At 40.3% G+C, this 24,442-nt stretch overlaps 1 protein-coding gene across 1 annotated transcript in view; it reads left to right on the top strand.

Moving 5' to 3' along the window:
* brinp1 (bone morphogenetic protein/retinoic acid inducible neural-specific 1) overlaps positions 1 to 24,442 on the top strand; it is a 267,761-nt gene that overhangs the window by 75,403 nt on the left and 167,916 nt on the right. Inside the window, exon 2 of the mRNA XM_067258344.1 lies at positions 4,252 to 4,519. Within this exon, the coding sequence (XP_067114445.1) occupies positions 4,302 to 4,519 (218 nt within the window). The 5' untranslated portion in view covers positions 4,252 to 4,301. The remainder of the gene's footprint in view (positions 1 to 4,251; positions 4,520 to 24,442) is intronic.

Raw genomic sequence — 24,442 nt, 5'->3', positions numbered from 1 at the left:
AGAGGTGGATAAACGCAATTTCTGCAATTTAGAGGTGGATAAACGCTATTTCCGAATTTCGGGAGGTGCGTAAACAGCGTTTACGTGCGTTTAGCCCCCACTACATCCCTGATTCCAACGGCAGAATACGAGGCGCAGGGAACTTAGATGTGCGTAAACGCGCATAAACGCTTTTTAGAGGTGGATAAACGCAATTTCTGCAATTTAGAGGTGGATAAACGCTATTTCCGAATTTCGGGAGGTGCGTAAACGGCGTTTACGTGCGTTTAGCCCCCACTACATCCCTGATTCCAACGGCAGAATACGAGGCGCAGGGAACTTAGATGTGCGTAAACGCGCATAAACGCTTTTTAGAGGTGGATAAACGCAATTTCTGCAATTTAGAGGTGGATAAACGCTATTTCCGAATTTCGAGACGTGCGTAAACGGCGTTTACGTGCGTTTAGCCCCCACTACATCCCTGGTTGTAACATTAAAACAGGAGATCATGACTTACTCTGTGCTCAAAGTGATGCTCGAGCTCCAGTGGTTTCCTCTGTAGATGAACAAAACTTTCAGAAGACGTTGTAGCAGAATGACGTGAACAATTCCAGGATATGATTTTTTTCCATTGGTTGTCGCGTTAAATCTTAACCCAGATACAATAGTGGTATTTTCTGATTAGCTATTGTGTAGACCTTTTCTTTTTTTGGATTGGGTGATAAGTGGCAGGCTCAACTAAGAACTCCAGGAGAGACGCGCTTGATTCCTGCCGGTTCCATAGTGAGAGAGGCGCAGTCAGAGAAATTTTGTTTGGGCGCTGCGGCATATTAAATATATTATAAATAGTTTTTCCGCGTGAGAAATACAATGTGTGGCGGGAGTGTGTCTCAGAAGACCGAAATGAGTGACTGTCACGCTCAATGCATGACACTTGAGAGCCCTGGCTATGTTTTGAAATACGTTTTTTTTGCTTCAGAATTCAGATTAAAGTTAAACCATTTATTTTTCACTTCATCAGTTCTGCGCCCTTCTCCAGATACAGCGTTCACTGCATGAGTAATTGCATTTCATGCATCGGTTTTATTTACTGCTTTGTATCCACCGCTATTAAATATGACTTGTCTTTTGTTGCCAACTTCTTTCAGCTGTACCTCCACTTCAGTTTTTCTGTCTTTTGTAGAGGCCTCCACCTTCTTTCCCACGTCTTTTTGATATTTCTCTGAGTGTGCACACGGCCCTGCCATCTCATGCACTTTTATGGAAATTAACGGGGCGTTTACCTATGCTAAATAGGAGCAACGGGGCACAAGCTTTCAACTAACGACATATTGGGATTTCATCATTCAAAGAACACACCTGCGTACAATTCTGCTGTTTAGGAACACGTCATGAATCACATGTAGACTTTTCTTATGAACTTTCTTAAGAACAAATGTAAGAAATAACTTAGGAAGATATTGGTGAATGAGGCCCAATGTGTTCAGTTCCTCTAATATGTTAGATCTGACACTCGGTCCTCATTTTAAATTACACAGATCCATTTTTAATAACCATTGTTGTGATTTACCTTAACTTTCTCAAGCCATTTACAGATTATCAGTGTCCCAAAATTAATGTTCTATTTGATGTTTTGCAAAACAGACAGTTTAATCTTGCCGACTACTAACAATCTGTGAAGTATCCTGTAAATGTACAGTTATCTTGTAATTTATAACCTTGGGAACAAAAGATAAATAATTCTCTTCCCTTGTGTTACAGACTTAAAGCCTCATTTACTAACATTGCGACCGCAGCTTAATCTGCGCCTTTGCCCAACCGCAAATAGCGCACGGTGTATTTCCGCATTTTGCGTGGTATTTATCAAACCAGATCCTCGTTGGGCAATCAGTGCCTTACTCCGTCCTTTAGTGTTAATTAGCGTGAAGTTAAAAGACTGGAGAAATCGCCTGCATGTTACTGCCACCAGGCCCGTAACGGAAACACATGAGGCCCCCCCGCAGAATAAGCCTGAGAGGCCCCCCACCACATATGTAACGGATAATGTAATACAAATACCGACGGGACGAACAGGACCCCGACGCGATCAACTGAACTTTTTGGAACATTCTGAAGAGCCGTGTAATAAATGCAAGATATCAAAACTCAAGCTTGTCTTGTGGGGGAAATTTATTCAATAAGAAAAAAACGCTCAAACGGTTTGCGGGTGAATAGCCTACACATGTGCGCGTCTTTTAGCAAATCTGTGTGCAAAGTCATTTACCACACTCTTTACATCTAAACTGCGCGCACATTCATTTTCTATGCTAAGGATGGCCAGACCTGACAGCCTCTCTTGTGACATGGAGCTTCTGAGATATGTTTTGATCAGTTTAAGCTTGGAAAATGACCTTTCAGTGCTTGCGACAGTCACGGGTATTGTCAGAAATAATTTGATGGCAGTGGCTACATCAGGCACACTTGATAGTATGAAGTTGTGTTTTATTATTAGCGTGTTCGCTAAATCATAAGTGGAGCCATTTTTTGTCGTGTGAATCTTAGAAAGCAATGACTGTACGTTTTACACGATCATAATATGTATATAACTGAAATACAATGACTTATTTGTGATGTTGAGATACGCTGTCTACGTAGTGACGTAAGCACTGACTAGTGGACAAAGTTAGTGCAGTTCAAGCAGATGTGTGAAGCAGATGCATGCGAGTGATGTCCGTCAGTAAAGCATCCAAATCAATCTAACTGTCTCGTTATTGAACAAACCACAATCGACACACACAGAAACATTACATTATTGTAACTTTTATTATGTTTTTTCTATGTTTAAATAGTCAAACGCAATCGCTGCAACTGCACGATACTACTGTCGCATACGTTATTATGTTTGCTAATAATGTCAGTTATGTAATATATTTTATAATTAAGCACTTTTTCTACTTTCTCTCTTTTTTTGTAGTTTCACTCCATTTCAATGTTGTCACCTTGATAGGAAGTCAATAAAGGAGCAAGGCTAATTTTCCTGGCTCTTGGAAAGGAGGTTAACGCTAGGAAGCACAACACAGACAGAGCAGTACAGCTGTCAAGTATAGGCTAACGTTAGCTACGTGGTACAGTAATGTTAGCTATAGCAAACGGTACAATACCTGTCTCTTCTGGCAGATGAGTGCATCCTTCACCTGCTGGTCGAAAAAGAAATTTTGGGAAGTTTGGTATTTAATTCAGAAATGTTCTGTTTTGAATGCCGCTTTAGGGCACCGCTTTTAAATGTGCGTTTCATTTGTCCTACGCTACGCTACAGTTAGCTACCTATTTGCAGCGGGCTCGCCGGTCTGTGTGACCATCTGACCTACTTCGTCATGTCACTTACCTAGCTAACAAAGAAAGCACAATTAAATATACTTTCCTTTATTTTTTATATCAACCCTGGAAACACAGACAAGACAATAATACATCCCATGTAATTCAAATTGGATAAAAAAAATAAAAAAACGGGGGGCCTGCCATCCCTGAGAGGCCCCCCCGCGGTGCGGGGGCTGCGGGGGTAATCTTTACGGGCCTGACTGCCACCTTGGGTGATAAGAGGGAAAGAAAAAGAAGGTTCAGCGAACAGAAGATAGAAATATTGGTTCACGAAGTTACAGCTAACATAAACATGTTACAAGGAAGAAATACACCTCTCCTCCCACTTTCCCTTATACTCTCCCAGCAGCAGTAATCTGCGTTTTTACTCAAGTGCGCTGCCTTTGTAAATACGGTTTTATGTCTTTACCAGCTATTGTACACCTGAAATGGGCGCAATCCTGTTAGTAAATGAGGCCCTTAATGTCATAACATATCATAAAGCAGGCTCTTAACCTTGTCTGCACTTTAACAGCACCCATTAGTCTGCTGGAAAAAAAGCCTTGCAACCATGGATATAATCCATTTTTAACTGCAAAACAAACAGGCAACATTCCCTCTTAGAATGGAGAGTTGAAATATGGGGGTCCCAACGTAAACTGTGAGCATATGGTGACAAAGAAAATCAGAAAATAAGTCCTGACATAAATAAATACTAAAATCTTGTCATTGTGAAAACAACCATTTTGATGAGTTGTCATGTTCGATTTTCATCAACATGATTACCTTAATTTTTTTTGCAATCAAATAACACGTTTAGCTTCACATCTATTTCAGTCTCTTTTTACCCTCATTTGAAATAGATATCTCGTGTTATATACTTCACTCTTGCCTCTATTCCTCTGTCTTTTTCTCACTCTCTTTCTTTCTCCACAGGTCTCCACAGAATGGAGCGAGAATGAACAGAGAGTGGCTGAAAGAAAAGCATGAACTGGAGGTTTATTGAGGTAATCTGCTTCCTGTTTATATGGGACCATATAACAGTTCAGTCTTCCCGCCAAGACCCGTTGGCAGCAGAGCAACATGTCACCAAGCAATTTGATTGGCTCATCTCTGACCGCGGACCTTTCCACCACTCTCGGACTTACCTCTCCTTCATGGAAAGATTCCGCCAAGGATTTACAACCCGATATAAAATTTATAGGTGAGTTAGCTTTCAATCATGGCATGGTTTTTAAGGTACTTCGTAATTTTATTTTCCCTTTCTGTATTTAGCAAGTGACTGCTGAAGGGGTGAACTGTGTAAAACATTTAATGTGCGTAAGCTTTTCCTTTTGCAGTCGTCGACTCTGCCGTCACTTTCAAAAAGGTGTGATGGTTTTTTTACCTGTTAAATAAGCAAATCATTATTTAAGACGTAATTGTTTTGTGCAATCTCCTACATTCACAAATTCATTGACACTTAAATCAGGTAATTAATATCCCACAGCCAATGAAAACACAACACAGTAGCAACGGCTTTTGGTTTCCTGTTGCTGCGCAGTGTCTGTAAAATCTTGCTTTGGGGGTCAATATGGCATACATTGCTTTGTTTGGCTATGCAGTGACTACTAGAAGCTGTATGAAACTTAAGTATAATATCAGTGTTATAAAGTTTTATCAAAAGTACCTGTCAACGTTTGTGTAACGTTTGTGATGTTTTCTGATTGGCTTTTTATTCTGTAAAAACTCCTGACAACTATCATCTTAGTATGCCTGTTCCTCGTCCATTAATTGTATATAGCGGGAAAAGTTATCCCTTATTTCTCAGCGTGAGAAATGGTTGAAATACGTGAGAAATACAAGGTGTTGCGTCAAAGTGTGAGAAATGCGTGAGACTTGAGAGCCCTGCTGATATTACAGTTTTTTTCAACTGCTTACACACAATCCTTACTTGTTGCACAATTTCAGAAACCTGACACTCAAACACCAGAAGCACACATCAAATCTGCAAAACCATATGCATATTTGTGGCCTTTGACTCAGTTTTCATGAAACACTTTTTGCAAAACACAACACACAATTCTCCACGTAACACACAAAATTCTAACAGGAAGCATCTTTATTTCCTTTTTCAAACACAACCAATCAAAATGCCACACTAATTCATCAGTGCCTCACACTAACTCCTCACATGTGCAAACACTCATTCCTTTACTCAACACCAACCAATCATGGCTTTAGAATAGGCCTATAAATAGCCTAATTTGAGTTGAATGTGGTGGGTATAATTTGAACCTTTACTGTAGAAATGATAACAGGTATGTAACAATCTACTGTAATGTACACATAATATCTGTTTCAGCACAACACACGGTATACTATACACATACATATATTTTAGCACCCATGCATCCATTGACTGCAGTGCACTATATGATTGGTCAGAGTCTGGTGGATTACTGTATCATACTGTGCAACAGTACAGTGACTGTAAGAAGACATTCTGACAATATTGTAGAACATAGTATGTATTACTGTATGCTACAGTTCATGGCACACACACACACACCATTCCATAATCACCTTTTTCAAAATTAGGTGTGGTTCCTACTACACTCTTTCATGGAAAGATTCCGCCAAGGATTTACAACCCGATATAAAATTTATAGGTGAGTTAGCTTTCAATCATGGCATGGTTTTTAAGGTACTTCGTAATTTTATTTTCCCTTTCTGTATTTAGCAAGTGACTGCTGAAGGGGTGAACTGTGTAAAACATTTAATGTGCGTAAGCTTTTCCTTTTGCAGTCGTCGACTCTGCCGTCACTTTCAAAAAGGTGTGATGGTTGTTTTTACCTGTTAAATAAGCAAATCATTATTTAAGACGTAATTGTTTTGTGCAATCTTCTACATTCACAAATTCATTGACACTTAAATCAGGTAATTAATATCCCACAGCCAATGAAAACACAACACAGTAGCAACGGCTTTTGGTTTCCTGTTGCTGCGCAGTGTCTGTAAAATCTTGCTTTGGGGGTCAATATGGCATACATTGCTTTGTTTGGCTATGCAGTGACTACTAGAAGCTGTATTAAACTTAAGTATAATATCAGTGTTATAAAGTTTTATCAAAAGTTTGGCGTGACATTCACATACCTGTCAACGTTTGTGTAACGTTTGTGATGTTTTCTGATTGGCTTTTTATTCTGTAAAAACTCCTGACAACTATCATCTTAGTATGCATGTTCCTCGTCCATTAATTGTATATAGCGGGAAAAGTTATCCCTTATTTCTCAGCGTGAGAAATGGTTGAAATACGTGAGAAATACAAGGTGTTGCGTCAAAGTGTGAGAAATGCGTGAGACTTGAGAGCCCTGCTGATATTACAGTTTTTTTCAACTGCTTACACACAATCCTTACTTGTTACACAATTTCAGAAACCTGACACTCAAACACCAGAAGCACACATCAAATCTGCAAAACCATATGCATATTTGTGGCCTTTGACTCAGTTTTCATGAAACACTTTTTGCAAAACACAACACACAATTCTCCATGTAACACACAAAATTCTAACAGGAAGCATCTTTATTTCCTTTTTCAAACACAACCGATCAAAATGCCACACTAATTCATCAGTGCCTCACACTAACTCCTCACATGTGCAAACACTCATTGCTTTACTCAACACCAACCAATCATGGCTTTAGAATAGGCCTATAAATAGCCTAATTTGAGTTGAATGTGGTGGGTATAATTTGAACCTTTACTGTAGAAATGATAACAGGTATGTAACAATCTACTGTAATGTACACATAATATCTGTTTCAGCACAACACACGGTATACTATACACATACATATATTTTAGCACCCATGCATCCATTGACTGCAGTGCACTATATGATTGGTCAGAGTCTGGTGGATTACTGTATTATACTGTGCAACAGTACAGTGACTGTAAGAAGACATTCTGACAATATTGTAGAACATAGTATGTATTACTGTATGCTACAGTTCATGGCACACACACACACACCATTCCATAATCACCTTTTTCAAAATTAGGTTTGGTTCCTACTACACTCTTTCTTTCGTACTGTGTAATACTGTATTCACAACCACAAATGCTTACAGTAATAAGTAATAAGTAATTGAATCTGAATCAACATATCCCACACTGTACTCTTCTAGGCTTTGGGGTTGACTTTTTCTCTCCTCTCCTCATGTTTCTGCTGAAATTTTCAAGGGGGCACCGATAATGGCTGCCTCGGTCAGTATCTTTCGACCAAAGTAAATTCCTTGTCTGTGCAAACTTTCATGCATTTACATTTACATTTATTCATTTAGCAGACGCTTTTATCCAAAGCGACTTCCAAGTGAGAGCTTTACAAAGTGCATAGGTCACTGATCATAACAACAAGATAGCCAAAAAACATCGCGAGTAGCCAAAACATGAAGCACACATTGTGAACAACCAAAGTAAGTGCCAAAGGGAAGAACCATAAGAGCATGTAGTTAAACAAGTTACAATTAAACAAAATGAACAGCTATAAGTGCAAGTGTACCTGTGGAAAAAAGCAAGCAACAGTAATAAAACAATATATCACAGCGAGAACAAAAATTTAAATCAGTTACCACTAACCACAACAGCAACAAGTCTCTAAGCAAGAGTCATTGTGATCCTTGAGGAAACTAACATCGGGTCAAGCGAACCGTTCCTAAGTACCGTTGTACTCCCGGAACAAGTGCGTCTTGAGCCTTTTCTTGAAGGTGGAGAGACAGTCAGTGTCTCTGATGGAGGTGGGGAGTTGATTCCACCACTGGGGGGCCAGACAGGAGAAGAGCTTGTGTTGGGACCGGGCAGTCTTGAGCGGTGGGACCACCAGGCGGTTGTCTGAAGAAGACCTTGACAAGACCACAACAAGTGGTGCCTGGTCTTTACAACGACACCAAAGCCCAGATGATCGCTTCCATGAGCAAGGCAACAAGAATTGCCATAACATGTGATTCCTGGACTTCGGTGGCAACCGAATCATTTGTTACCGTGACAGCACATTATATAAATAAGGACTGGCAGATGGTGTCCCATGTACTGCAGACAAGAGCCCTCTACGAATTCCACAGAGGTGCACATTTGGCGGAGCTGTTGTCCAAAGTTTTGCAAGAATGGCAGATTACCGACAAAGGTGTAGTGCTCGTGTCAGACAATGCTTCAAACATGGTCATCGCAGCACAAGTTGGGAAATTTCTGCATGTAAGATGTTTCGCGCATACACTCAATATCGCATCCCAGCGGGCTCTCAATGTGACCTCGCTCGCCAGGCTTCTGGCGAGAATACGATGTATCGCAACATTCTTCCATCACAGCTCTACAGCGAGCCACGAACTGAAGAAAAATCAGAAATGCCTGTGCTTGAAAAAGCAAAAGTTGCTGAATGATGTGACACGGTGGAACATTTTGTACGATATGGTTGAAAGATTCCTAGAACAGCAACCTACGATTTGTGCCACCTTGCTATCTCCAGACATACGTAAGAGGCAGATCTCTTCACCCTAAATGAAACCGACGTGTCAAACACCGAGGACACCGTCAGGTCCTTAAAAGCAATGAAGGATGCAACTACTTTAATGTCTGAAGAGGCCAATCCAACAGTGTCTCTTGTCACCCCTGTCATGACACAACTCCTTCAAAACATGACTGAAACCCATGACTCACCCATGGTTCGTGAGATAAAAAACGCTGTCAGGACAGACCTAATGAAGAGGTACAAAAATGTCGCAGAGAAGAAGATGCTTCATACAGCTTCAGCACTGGATCCACGCTTTAAGGGGTCTCTTTCCTCCTCGACATGGCATTGGCGTGAGCTCTGTTTATGATTTGTAAGGATGTAATCATTGACTGTACAATTTCTGTCTTTCTTTAAGTTAGACCATTTCATTCTGTTCATTGAAACCAATCTCTCATATCAAACCCATAATCCAAGTTGTTCATAGAATCTGTTTACCTTACTTGAATAAATTCATTGTAAAGATATTTTGACGTGCGTGTTCACTGATGTTACGATTGGCTCTACACTTAGAACAAATTCATTCCTAAAGATAAGACTGATTATTACATATTAAACATAGGATTCCCTAATGTCCTAAACCAATATTAGGGTGGTGCCCCGAGACTTTATGATAAATTAAGTATTTCTATCTTTAAACGAGCAAACCCCGCTACAGGTGTATCTGCAGAGCGTGTTTTCTCCACTGCAGGAGATGTGGTCACTGCAAAAAGATCCGCTCTCAAATCAGAGCATGTAGATCTACTAGTTTTCTTGCACAAAAACCTAGCGGTCCCCAAACGTGACTAATGTTTGTTATGTTTTGCACATTCAGGAAATGCCATGTTGTGCTCAGTGCTTTAGTTTTATGTATCCTTTTTATTTAATATTGGAACACTGCAGAATGTTTTGTTTTTGAAGCTTGAAAAGCTATGAAGATGTTCATGCTATAAGTAGTACAATTGTGAATATAATGGTCAACTTCTTTGTTTACACGTTGATAATACAATGAAACACCATAGATGGGCTAGGCCTAATATATTTCTGTTTGCAATTTATTGAAGAAACACCTTACGTTTTTATACAGTAACTGAACATGACAATATTCAACACTGAGAATAGCTCAATGGGCTGGGGTGGTGACCTGTAAAGTATAAGGTAGTATGTTGGAATCCAGCCATTATCTTTTGGCCTGTCCTAATTTTGATTATCCGTTTAGCTAAACAGGATGACATCATTCTGAAATACAAGTTCATGCAACCTTTTCTTAACCTTTGTCCCAAAGCTGACCAAAGCTAATAGTCTGCCCTTTCTATTCCTACAATCTCAACAGTTGGTGTGTAGCAGAGAGGATAGAGAGACTGACTTGTAACCTCATGAGTTCAAATCCCCATCCAGTCTGTTTTTGGCCAAACATGAAGTAGTTTTGCTCTCTTGTTGTCCAACTTTCGATCTTCGACAGTGTACATGTTTATAATATTTTGGCATTTTGCGGAGGAACCTGCATCGCTGCTTGCAGCTATATTTGGGTGTGCTTGCCTTTGGCAAGAGCACAACCTTTGTTCTCTCACATATATATTATTATTCTTGTTTATTTTCGCGCCCCTAAGGATCCCTCAATATTTGTACTACATACACAACGGCGGTGTCAAAAGGTTTGTCTTGGTAGCGATTGCGTTGGTTGTATTTTTATTTACGTTCCATTGGATGGTTTAAGTTCAAATTACGTTTTAGTGGCGAAAAGTGAAGCTAACGGTGGCTAACTTGCTAGTCACAGTCACTGACGTTTCCAAAGTCACAAAAACACGTGTGACTACCTGTAGCAGAACATTCGTTTTGCATCTGTTAACTTGGGGGATAGCTAGGCTAACTATAGCTTTACTGCAAGGAAGCTGCAGAAACGCCACAAGCAAAGAGGCCAGGGTGATAACTATTTACTCATTTTACTTTGTGATGTGAAACACAATTGTGAAATGTAATGTACAATATTAGATGATATTATTAAGGAAGTAGGCCCACATCTACTTTCGGAAACGATAGTCTACTATTTCACTGAAGCATTAGCATCATGACATTAGCCTCTGTTATCCGGGCAACACATACTACAGTGGTCTATGATGCATCTGTTTTCAATTGTTGCATCTGTTTATCGTTATAAACATTCCTCACAAATACATTTTCGTTGTAGGATTTAATATGAAATTACATTACAAGTAAACGATTTGTTGGTGAAATTATCATTACCTGTGGTTTCAAACCAGTGTTGCTCACTGCAACGCTGTAGCCTACGCGAGACACTACAAAAACATCTACACAGCTGTTTAGGAAGTCAAACGGCAACAGAACATGTTAGGCGCTCCCCTTACTTAGATCAAAAGTCTTTCAATAGGTGAAACTATCTGACTACTAACCTGAACTTCATTGCCAAAACCTAAACTTTGTCAATCTGTTCATGAAAATAATTAATTTCAGCCTAAACCGCATGGCCGCAGGAACTAGGGGTGCTGCAGCATCCCCTGCTAACAGCACAATAATGAAAAATGATATGACTTGAAAATACACCACCGCAACATTAAGCCCCCACAGCGTTCCCCTGATGAAATATGTTCCCGCGGCTATGCTAAACCGCTAATGGAATGTTGAAATGAATTCAAGCAACGCAATCGCTACCAAGACAAACACAGCAGTAGTCTAGTAGTAGTACAATTTACCAGGGTCAGCTTCTCCACGCAGTGCTCTAACTGAGACCAAATGGTTGCATTTAGCATTGTTATTGACAATGATCGCTACCAGTGAACTTGCCGGTGCCAACGGCCGATGACAACGTTGCAACAAATGTATGCTTTCAAATCTATGTCATCTTTATAAATACAAATAAAACTGACCCATTTTCCCCAGAAATTTGAAATCTAGTTCTTATTATTATACAAAGGGAGAGTAGCTAATAGTTGGAGAGTAGCTAGCTATGTAACTGCTTAATTCCTACTGTCAAACACTACAACGATGATGTACGGCTGACATTGGACCAATAATCGTTATAGTTATTTTTCAGCATGTGCACTGGAACTTATTTTTTGTGAATTGGTGCTCTTGTAGTCAGATCCCCAAATGAGTGGCTTTGAGTTTACAGTTTTTCACATTGCTAAAACACATTTCTTGAAACAGTCAACCATTTTCTCAAAACTGTAAACACAAAACCAAATATTCAAACTCAATTTCCAAAACCTCTGACTCTTCTGGCAAAATCAAACACTCGCTCCTAAACCATGTAACCTGTGCTCCAAATCAAACAATGCTGTCAGATCATAAACACAGCAAATCAATATATAAACACTATGGAGCAATCATTAGACACAACACCAAAAAATTGAGAACACAGCACCCAGGCCATGTAGTTACATGTAAAGACAAATTTGTTTATGTATACAAAGTAAATGCATTTACGTAGCAATAAAGAAAATTGATTTTGGATTTTGAAACACTGGATTGACACTTTCCTGATGTATGACTATGTTTAGCTTGTGCTCTGCACCTCTCTTTCACCAACCGTCTCTGGAGGAGGGGATCCCTCACTGAATTGCTCCTCCCAAGGTTTCTTCCATTTTTTCCCCTCGAGTGATTATTTTTTTTCCTTGTCTTCCTTGAGGGTTGAGGTTGGTTGAGGGGCAGTTTTATGGGCATATGTAAAGCCCTCTGTGCCATTGCTTGTAAAAAGGGCTATACAAATACTGTAAATTGGATTTTATTTGAAAATATTACAGTAACCATCACAACTTAGTACTGTCAACAAAGAACAAAGAGAAACGGGGTAAAAAAAAACCCTGATGTGCTGGATCCAGCCCAAGACTCCACACCTGTGTCACCACAGGCCAATTCCATTGCCTGTAGGAGATTTACCCTGGTATAAGGGTTACGTTCACCGCCACACAGAGAAAAACTCAATTTGGTTGCCAAACGGCTGTATGGTGGACATGTACTGGCAAACATTTACAGTAAAAAATGCTGGTTGGTTTTGAACTATACGGACTATACGTTTCTTGTATACGGACACCACGGTGAAGGCTGACATTGTCCCAGACCACCATTAGAAAAAAGTGTGAACAATTTTGAGTCATTGTGTTTTACAGATGACAACTGTGTTGTAGTTGTGTTTACTATTTGCCGCCTGTGTTTACCATTTTGCAGCACAAGTGCATCACAGTGCAAAATGTGTTTCGTGAATGAGAATGTGTTTAGAGTTTTGCCAAAAGAGTGTCTGATTTGACAAATTGGTTTAGTTCACTGAAGATTTGATTCAGAGAATGGGGTTTAGTGTTTTAGCAATTGTAAAAAACTGTAAACAGAATTTTCAGAATCAGAATGGGTTTTTATTCGCCGCCTGGTCTACAATCTACCCAGACGCTCCCATGTTACCCCGCTCCTCATCTCTCTCCACTGGCTACCTATCATGGCCCGTATCAGATTCAAGACCCTGGTATTGACCTTCCGAGCAGTGAACGGGACTGCACCTGTTTACATCAAGTCTCTCCTGCAGCCTTACACCCCCACCCGTCACCTACGGTCTTCTTCAGACAACCGCCTGGTGGTCCCACCGCTCAAGACCGCCCGGTCCCAACACAAGCTCTTCTCCTGTCTGGCCCCCCAGTGGTGGAATCAACTCCCCACCTCCATCAGAGACACTGACTGTCTCTCCACCTTCAAGAAAAGGCTCAAGACGCACTTGTTCCGGGAGTACAACGGTACTTAGGAACGGTTCGCTTGACCCGATGTTAGTTTCCTCAAGGATCACAATGACTCTTGCTTAAAGACTTGTTGCTCTTGTGGTTAGTGGTAACTGATTTAAATTTTTGTACTCGCTGTGATATATTGTTTTATTACTGTTGCTTGCTTTTTTCCACAGGTACACTTGCACTTATAGCTGTTCATGTTGTTTAATTGTAACTTGTTTAACTACATGCTCTTATGGTTCTTCCCTTTGGCACTTACTTTGGTTGTTCACAATGTGTGCTTCATGTTTTGGCTACTCGCGATGTTTTTTGGCTATCTTGTTGTTATGATCAGTGACCTATGCACTTTGTAAAGCTCTCTCTTGGAAGTCGCTTTGGATAAAAGCGTCTGCTAAATGAATAAATGTAAATGTTCTGAAAAGGTGGTACGCGATGGGATCTTGTACCGCGGCTCAAGCATCCTCACCAAATACTGAGATCCCTAATTTTCCACGATGGGATAAGGTTGTAAACCTTTTGCTATGAAGACTCCCATGGACTGGGTTATTCTCGTTCCTCGCTCAGAGGTATTGAACACAGTCTCATTAATCCTCTGAGTCGCTGGCCCAGGGTTAGCATTTTCCGTTGTTGCTAATATCTCAGGATGGAAACGGCCTACGTGATTTCTTAAGTTGGTAGTGTTACATTACATTACATTTATGCATTTAGCAGACGCTTTTATCCAAAGCGACTTCCAAGAGAGAGCTTTACAAAAGAGCATAGGTCACTGATCATAACAACGAGATAGCCCCATTGCGAGCAGCCAAAACATGAGGCATACATGGTGGAAAACCAAATAAGTGCCAAAGGGGAGAACCATAAGAGCATGCAGTTAAACAAGTTACAATTGAACAACATGAAACTCCCCACAAGAGTGCAAGTGTGTACCTGTAGAATGTTCCCCAAAAGTTTTATTTTGGTGTGACAGGCTTTGCATATGGCATGTGACTTATCTAGTTTGTGCTTCCCAGCATGTTGGTAAAATCCGAAATGCTTCCATATATCAGCTTTTAAAACGCTTGGAGCGTTTTTAAGGACGATCTCACAGCCACCCTCAGCCATTTTGCAAGTATGCGAATCGCAACTAATCACGTCAGGTAAATGAGACCCGGATGAGACTAGAGTTTAATCATAGGCCTAGATGAAACTGGTTCGGCTACTGAAAATGTTATTTTTCATTTGAATGTTCATGCCGTGACCGGAAAATTAACGAGCGACATCATTGCGTTATAATCGATTATGGTCGGCCACTGCATCGATGCAGCATCGTCCATGTCCGCATCGCGATGCATAAATTCTAATGTCTATTTAGTGAATAAATAAATTCACAATGAATCGCTCTTGGTCCCGTAATTGCTTGGCTATTTGCGATGATAACGTTTAAAATGTATAGTATGTGCCAGCAATAGTAGCTAAGTTTTTGTCCTGATTTTTTTAATGAAATTGCGCAATTCGAAAAATACAGAACTTTTCCTTGCAGCAAAATGAACAATAACTATCCAATTATGTATGAAAAGTATCCAACTGTGAAATTGCCATGGATTATTACAAAACAGTTCAACTGAAATAATGGATGAACAATTCGAACACTGTCTTAATTAGGATTGCCACCTTCAATACAGAAAAATAAGGGACACCTGCCACAACGTGACCCCTCGGGGCCACGATATCCACAGGCCCGATGACGTGCCAGTGGTGGTAAATCACAACTTAAAACACGTTTTCATAAAACTATTAAGATTGATACATGGACATTTAAAAAAAAGATATCTGCTATTGAAATCAGTGTGAACAGATGCACTCAGTCTATCTCTATATCACAACTCAAGTGGTCATATCGTCATGGCTGAACACAGCTATGACGATAATAAACATAGTCCAACAAAGTTTGACAGTGAGACTACAAAAAATAGGCTTTTGGAGGAACTTGTGAGATGGGAACCATATTTTTATTAACTTATTAAATTAACAGATCCATAACTTAACTTTAAATTAAACAAATGCTTTGATGCTCAAAAAGGTATATTGGAAAATATATATATAGTGCAGGAGACTTGCAAAGGATCTTCCATGAACATCATGAACATGATAACATCAGTGGACCAGAAGTAGTAGTGTGCAGTATTGGAGCATGTCAAGCCTACTTCCTTTTATAAGTGTACTTCTTATTACTCGGGGGGGTATCTGGAGCATTCTTTCAAATCGACTCACCACCAAGAGACCCGCCCTCCTCTGACTCTGATTGGCGGTGAACCTGATCAAACCAACGATGGCAGCGAGTATTACCCAATCAGGAGTAGAATAGGACGAGTCTTCACAGAATACGGGTGGGATGATTGTGGAAAGACTAAGCATCCAGTTCTCTGTTGCTCAAAACAAACAGATTACAACTGAAGGCAAACTGCTGGCCAATTCCTACCCAATCAGCAGAAAACAAATCTCCACCCTGTCAGGAATATTAATCTATCAAGCATTACACAGTCAGTTGGTGAACAAGTTTAAGAAAGCTTTATTGCTTGCGGCCGCAAGGAGACAAAAACATCACACGCCATTGTGCTACAAAGTTTGTCTGCTAGCATGTTGTGCTAGCTACCTATTTAAACAAACCGCTCTTGACAGTCTTTGGTTAAAACAAAGGCATGCAAATGTCCCATGACTCTTCCTCATTGGCTCCCTTGCATAGACCTGGTGCGCGTGCGTGTTTGAGTGTGTGCGCTCTCTGACCCCTCTAAGCTTGACCAACTCTTTTATGGCCTCTCCAGTAAGATAGTGCTCAAGCCCAGGTCCCCTTGTTTACGTAAGCCTAGTGTTACACCGAGTTCAGATTTGGGGGTAGGCCTCTCTGCACACAAGGAATACTGAACACAGAATCATTCTTATACAGGATAACAGTTACATGTTACATTTTTCCAACACACCCCTTCTTTAATAAACAGGTCATGGCCTCATTGAGGCCAAACATACTGATTTGTGATTTGACGACCCCACAGTTGGAAGGAGGAAACGGTCATTGTCACTTGGAGGGGGAAGAACTATGCTTCCCAGAAAAAAAGAGAAAAATAACACTCTTGCAAGGTAATTGTTGGTGACATGGCATTGTAAATTGCAATCTCCAACCCAAGTGCTCTTTTCACTATCCCCTTAGTCTGATAAAATGTATGAGTGTTTAACTCCTGTACAATGTTCATCATGCATCAGACAGCCTCTTTTGGCGATGTAGAGTGTCATAGTTTTCTGCCTGAGATTGAATCGTTATTCACAGGGGTTATCAATCCATTCCTCAGTGATGGTTGTATCCAACCATCTGGTTTTAGCTTTTGCTCTCCCATCCTGATTCTCCACTCTGTAGCATTTTCTATTATGAGGTCATTGTATCAGATGATGTGTGTTTTTTCATTGTTGGCATGCTGGCTTTATCTCAAATCCTCATGCTGCATGTGGAAATCCAATATAAATGCAAATCTGTGGCCATTAATGCATTTAAAACGCTTTGAATTAGCATTGTGCTATAATCAAAGGGGCTAGATGGTTGTTGTTTTTAAGGATGAACATGGTTATGAAAATGGCATGGCCTTCATTGTTCAGGGGGTGAGATTGGAGGTTGGGGTTATCAAATGGAAGTTCTTACCCTACGCTATCACTGGGCAGGGATACACCAACTGAAAATCCATGTTTGAGGTTTGAAATTGATAAGGCCTTTACCACACTGAAGAAACCAACTGCTGGCATTTCTCGCACAGTTGTAATAATTATAGTCCTACTTTTACATTTTATGTTTGACTTTTTTCAATTGCAGATTGCAAACTTGTAAATTGTTTTCCTGGACAAATTGATTCTTTGCTGATAAAACACGAGGGCAGGCAGGATTCTTGGGGTTCGTGGTTCGATCCTCAACTCCTCCTGGCTATGTGTTGAAGTGTCATTGATCAAGACACTGAACCCCAAAATGTTCCTGATGAGCAGGCCAGCACCTTGCATGTGAGTGTGTGAATGGGTGACTGAGAGGCAAATGCTATATAAATGCAGCCCATTTACCATTTCACTGACAGCATCATCTTGATCACTTTGTTCTAATTAGCCGAAAGTAAGCACCCATGGACGTGTATCTTTCCACTGACATCAGTCAAACCATGTCAACCATACCTTTGATTTGACATAGCTGTTTTTTATATAATGTATTTATTGAAGGAATTGCACAATACAGGTTATCTCAAGCAGTAAATTTTTCCTCCATGTTTTCATTTAAAAAAAATTAAACACGAACAAGATTACCCTCACCCACCCTCCCCATACACTTCTTGGCAGTTATTATGTTCATAAAAACAAAAAAAATTCTCAGTCATGAATGTACATTCTCACAGCTATGCATCAATATTCTTCCAAAACATAAGCCCACATATGTCTATAACACATTAAGTGGCTCAAATATAGTAATTATTTACAATGTGTCAACCATTCTGTGAGGAGATCGAATATCGATAGAAAAAAAGGAGATAAATAAATAGGCAATGAATAGAAAGAAGAATGGTTTATAAAAATAAATAAATAAACGGCTAGGAAAGGATAGAGAGGGGGGAGAGTCTCAGTTACAATTAGGGACACTCACCCATTGGACAACTCTTTCAGACTTTCAAAATACGACAAAAACGGTCCCCACTTGAAATAGAACCTTTCCACAGACCCTTTGAGTGTAAATTTGATCTTCTCCAGCTTTAGAAAAAACATTACATCTTCTAGCCAGACCGAAGCTGATGGGGAAGTAGAAGATTTCCAAACTAACAAAATTCTCCTCCGGGCCAAAAGTGATGTGAATGCAATTATGTCCGACTGGTTTGCATTAAAACTCAGAGTTTCATCAGCCACCCCAAATATTGCTATAAGTGGACAGGGTTCCAGCATCACTCCAAGAGCCTTGCTTAGTGTTTTAAAAACTATTGCCCAGTAGCCTGAAAGTTGGGGACAAGACCAGAAAGAATGCACTAGGTTGGCTGGAGAAAAGAGCGCCAGTCCCAGGGTATATGCTGGCAAGCCTTGCTTTGCTTAAATTAACTCTATGCAAAACCTTAAATTGTATAAGCCCCAGTCTGGCACATGAAGGTGAAGAATTGACTCTTTTCAGTGCCTTTTCCCAATATTCCTCCGGCAGATCTATACCAAGCTCATCCTCCCACCTACTTTTATATTTGTTTAGGCTTTGATCTTGTAGGGGGTTAAATATTGGCCAAACAACCAAAACGAATTCCCCTATGGTTTAAAGGAAGATGGGAAACTGAATAGTGTATTAGCATGAACCAAATCATGCCAATACCAATAGAATTCCAGGTATTTGACTCTATGGGTTAAATCAGAGCAAGAATGGTCAAAGTACAGTTAAATAAAATACGCATTTAATGACATTGCAAATGAATGAAATCAATTATAAGGCAAACATGTTACAATATGAAAGCTTTAAATCTTACCTACTCTACCATGATCATTGTAAATCAGAGAGAAAGCAAGAGGTGAGCAAGGAGTAGAACAGTAGGACAAGGGAGAACTGAGGAGAAAGTCTCAGGAGATGAAGAATCCACAGAACAATGCATTACAATTCCCTTTATACACAAGACCAACCAATCAGACCAAATCTTGAATGGGGTGTGAGAGCCATCAAGTTGAGACCGTCCAGAAACTCCAGACTTTAGCATATGAGCGGTGGGGGCAGGTTTGACACCCAGCCTTACAATCTCCAAGAGACATCAACTGAGAATAAAGTAGAGAGATTAGTCCTTTATTCACAAAGGTGAGAGTAAGTTTGTCCAACACTGTGACGGCTGGGAGATCGGGAAAATGAACACATTTACTCTTAACAAAGTGGCGAATTTGTAGATACTTAAAAAAAGAACTGCGATGTAGGTTATATCGTTTACACAGATTTTCAAAACTGTCAAATATGTTATCTATATATAGGTCTTTAATGTATATGAGACCGTTCAAACTCCATTGTTTAAATGTTGAGTCCAGTGTAGAGGGAGGGAAAAGATGGTTCTTATAAATCGGGCCCAGAACCGACGCTGATGATTAGCTTATAGTGACAGTGAAATTTATTGAAAATTGAGAGTGGACAATACAACCAGATTGGATATATATCTAGAGAGTTGCACTGGCAAGGAGGAATACACTAAAGCTAGTAGGGAAAACTGAGCCTCAAGTAGACACCAGTTTGTATCTGGTCAATGGAGCCAATATAATATCTTTTGTATGTTGGATACCCAATAATAATGGCTAAAGCTTGGAGGGCCCAATCCCCCCACCTCACAATATCTTTGCAGAATGGACTTCTTAACCCTCGGAATCTTATTCCCCCAAATAAATGATGTTATGGATTGGTTGGCTGATTTAAAAAATGACTTGGGTATAAAGACTGGCAGGCATTGGAATAAATAAAGAAATATGGGAAGTATTGTCATCTTCACAGTTTGTATTTTCCCTGCCATAGTAAGTGGTAAACTGCGTCTTTCAAAGTCAGCCTTCATTTGATTGACTTGGGGGCCATAGTTAGCTTCAGACAGAGAGGAGAAGGAGCGAGTAAAGTGTATACCTAGATATTTGAAACCATCTTGAGATATGGGAAAGGGAAATGATCCTGGTAGAATATGTAGTGCTGAGTTGTTAATTGGAAAGCATATGCTTTTTTGAAAATTGTATTTATAACCAGAAAAAGCTCCAAACCGATTTAAAAGCTACGTTCAAAAGAGAGATGGGGCGGTAAGATCCACACTGGGTTGGATCCTTGTCCTTTTTAAGAAGAAGGGAGCTGGACGCCTGTGAAAGGGTGGGGGGTAGAGAACCATTTTTCAAGGATTCCTGAAACATTTTCATAAGGATTGGAGTGAGCTCCTCTTTGAAGTTCTTGTTAAAATCTGTAGGGTAGCCATTGGGACCTGGGGATTTATTGCTCTGCATTGCCATGATGGCACTTTTAAGCTAATCTTGTGTGAGAGCTTGATCTACATTTTTTGTTGCCTCAGAGTGTAGAGTTGGTATTTCCAAACTATCTAAGAAGTGTTCCATGTCTGTTGTATCAGAGGGAAATTCAGAAGTGTAAAGAGAGTAGTAAAAGTCTTTAAAAATATAATAAAATTATTTTGGTTTGTCTGTGGTGTTTTGGTGGGTATCTTTTATCAGGGGTATAAGTCAAGAAGCAGCTTGACCTTTCAATTGATGAGCCATTAACCGGCTTGATTTATCACCATATTCATAGTAGAGACCACGTGTCTTAACCCTCGGTTATCTTCGGGTCATTTTGACCCATCAGTCATTGTGACCCACCGTCGTATTGCGACAACTTTACCGCATACAAAAACAAAGTGAGGAATTTTCTTTTAACCGTCGGGCTGTCTCAGACCCCCCACATTGCAAAGGTTAAAATAAAATGCTATTTATTTGTTTTTGTTTTGGGTAAAATTGGGTAAACACAACAATGGTTCGTTGTCAACCTTTGGGTCATGTGACCCGAAGGCAGCACAAGGGTTAAGAATGATTTGTTCTGAATGTTTGGTAGTGAGATAATTAAATTTTGCCTGCAAATCAGCCCGCTCCTTCTATAATTTAGCAGAGGGAGTCTCTGAATATTTCCTGTCCAGTTCTAAAATGGACTGCGCTAGAGCTTGCATTTCCTTCTTGTTCCATACTGGCATACGAACTATAGGAGATTATGAGACCTCGTAAGTACGCTTTCAAGGTTTCCCACAGCACAGAATACGGAACAGAATCAGTTTCATTAATCGTCAAGAATGTTAGTTGAGATAAAACTACAAAATTCCTCACTTGAAGGCAGAAGTGGGTCAAATCTCCATGGAAGTCGCTCTCTAATGTTTAAAGGAAAGCCCAGATCCAACAACACAGGTGAGTGATCAGATATAACTATAGTGTAGTATTCAATCAGTTTGATCATTGAAGTAAAGGAGTTATCTATAAAGAAATAGTCTAGACAGTAAAAGGAACGATGGACATGGGAGAAAAAAGAGAATTGTTTACTGAGTGGGTTCACAATTCTCCAAGGATCCACAAAACCACTCTGTTGCATGAAAAGTTTAAAGGATTCGGCCATACCAGAAGATATTTGCTTGGGATTGGACCTATCCAGCAATGGTTCGACAGGGGTGCACATAAGTGGTACGCAGGTACGCATGCGCGACAAAAATAAGGAATGCATAATGCCACTTTTATTACTACGCACCTTTGCGTACTTGACTGATATTATCTAACCTTACACATGACATGTTGGTTGTCAACTACTGTCAGATATGTCCAAAAAGCAACAGACATTAAGCAGCTTCCTTGGCGTTTCGCCATCTACAAAGAAACGCCAACTGGAGCCAGAGCCAAAGAAAATACTTTTTTCGAAAAAGTGGCTCCAAGATGTGCAGTGGCTTGAAGCTAACGATGAGCGCACTGAAATGTGGTGCAAGAAATCTGGTTTTAATTGTTTTAAATGAGAAAAAACTTTAGCTCTTTTAACAGGACCATTAAGCCCCTTGACATTCCAAGATATAAACCTCACAGGTTGGCCTTCATCAGGGTCATCTATGTTGGCAACATTAACAGACATATAGGGCAAGCAATTATAAACAATGTAAGCTGTATTTTCGAACACATACTGAGAAAAACAAAACAAAAACGACAATCTAAGGTAAGCTGCCATGGTGATTCCCAAGAACACCCCTTAATAACATATACCCCCCCCCCCCCCCCCCCCCAAACCTATATCTACTTCCCCAACTTAAGACGATCGCAGGCATTACAAAACTAGAAATTTCCAAAATCATTTGCTATAAAACTAAAACTAAGGTTTTGATCGAAGGTGGCTCCCTTCCTAGAAAGTTCGCACCACCGTCAATGCACAGGCCGCTTAGCTACAAAAAACATCAGTTTAGCATGTAAAATAAAAAAACATTGCTCATCTGCTGATTGAAAGGATACTCATAGTTAGTATATCACAGTCTTATTTAAGTCTGTACAGTAGCCTAAATTAAATGGGATGCAGCAATCAAAGACAAAAATAAACAGGTTACCTCGATAAAGTAGGCTAAACTAACATCAACAGCACCAACAGGGGGCTACATGAAAGTTAGCCTGGCTCTGCCCTTCCGCTTGGATTTTGCTTCTGTACAAGGTCTGGGGTTTCAATGCATCAGTCGGTTTTCAGAAACACATTTTTTGTGTTTCTCACAAAAATCAGCGAATCAGCGAACAGAGGGAGTGGCTGAGAACGATGACGTTGATGTTGTGCACTAGTTTGAGTTGGAGTCCAGTAATGGCGGCGGAGAAAGATGTGAGCGAAGCTATTCTGCGGTTGTGGTAACGCTGCCGAATATCAATAAGTTAAAGCCGGAGCAAGAACAATCCTTGCTGAGTTTTGTTGGTGGTCATGATGTTGTGGCCCTCCTCCCCACGGGGTTCGGGAAAAGTTTGATTTTCCAGCTACGGCAGCTAGCTCCGTGGTGAATGAGTTGGCTAAGGCGAACGCTAGCGATTGGTTATGGCAGATCAGACTGGCTCTGGGCAGATCCAATAGTTTTAAACTTCAACAGAGTACCTGCCTTCAAGGAAGTTAACGCTTGTCAATGGAGCGATCCCAGACCCTCTGTACAAATGAAATGTACGAGGGTCTGGTTAGGACCAGGCTATGTGAAAGTAGCCTGTTAGCTGTAAAGTCATTCAACTTCTGGTTGTTTTCCCCATTGCGAATCGTAAAACTCTTTCTCGTAGAGCAGAGATTTAACATCTCCTCTGGAATTTCACAACCAGTTATCTGATACGATTTTTCTTTTGTTCTTTACAGTTTTCATTTTCTTGCATATTACAAATGATAAAGTGTAGAAGAAGCCACCAATATAATAAACAACATGTTTGGGATCACTAAATACTCATAATTTGTTCTTGTTTACCTAAGGTTCCAGTTGAGTTGTGGGCACGTCACGCATGATGTGATTTGCATCACGGTGCAGCCGGTTTTTCCCTAGGCTACTTATAGCGCGGGGATACTAGCTGTAATGTTTTGTATGTAGGCTGTGTTTGTCTGTACAAAGTACGATCCCATCCCCTCTTCTAATCAAGTAGTATATCGGCAGATTTGGTCTGGAGTCAAGCACCCTTAAATATTGTATGTCAACTTTCAAGCATGCCTGCTGCGTGTTTGGCATACGTTCGTTTTAGCCTACATCCACGGACTAAATAGAATGAATAATCTCGGACATAGCATTGTGCAAAGGATTATTTTTCTTTGTTTGACCTGGGGCCTGTACTACGAATCAAGATTTGGCGTCAACGAGGTAACTTCAGGTTCAGCCCAGGGTTTTCTGTATCACGACGGTGGATCACTTGTTACCGGGGTAGATCGCCGTAGATCACCACTCTGCTGAACACCTAACCTGGGGCCCGTTCTCCGTACGTCGCTAACTCAGTTTGCTGGATTTGATTGTTGACGATTTGTCATTATCTTGGATTGTTCGGTTCTTCGAAGCTCATCCTGGACTTGCTGTCATAGCAACAGGTCCGTAAACTTAAACCTGCTCGGGAGCAGGTTTATTTTATGTAAACACGATTAGATTGAGGCTTTACAAGCAGAGGTGATACAGGAAGTCTGTCACAGACATGTCTTGTCCGTTTTTACTACAGGAACCTGTTGCATAAGGTGCAAGAATAATTAGCAGAATTTAACATGAAACCGAATTAATTGCTCATTGCGTGATAGATTGTATATTTTTTAGGGCCGAAAATTTGAACCTCGGTTTTATCCGAATTTAGAAGAAGGAAATTTGCAGTCATCCAAGCTCTCAACCTAGAAACACAT

The sequence above is a fragment of the Osmerus mordax genome, chromosome 20 (genome assembly GCF_038355195.1).
Source record: "Osmerus mordax isolate fOsmMor3 chromosome 20, fOsmMor3.pri, whole genome shotgun sequence".
In the NCBI taxonomy this organism is placed as follows: Eukaryota; Metazoa; Chordata; class Actinopteri; order Osmeriformes; family Osmeridae; genus Osmerus; species Osmerus mordax.
The sequence above is the reverse complement of the archived record's forward strand: the minus strand, read 5'-3'. Positions and strand labels throughout refer to the sequence as shown.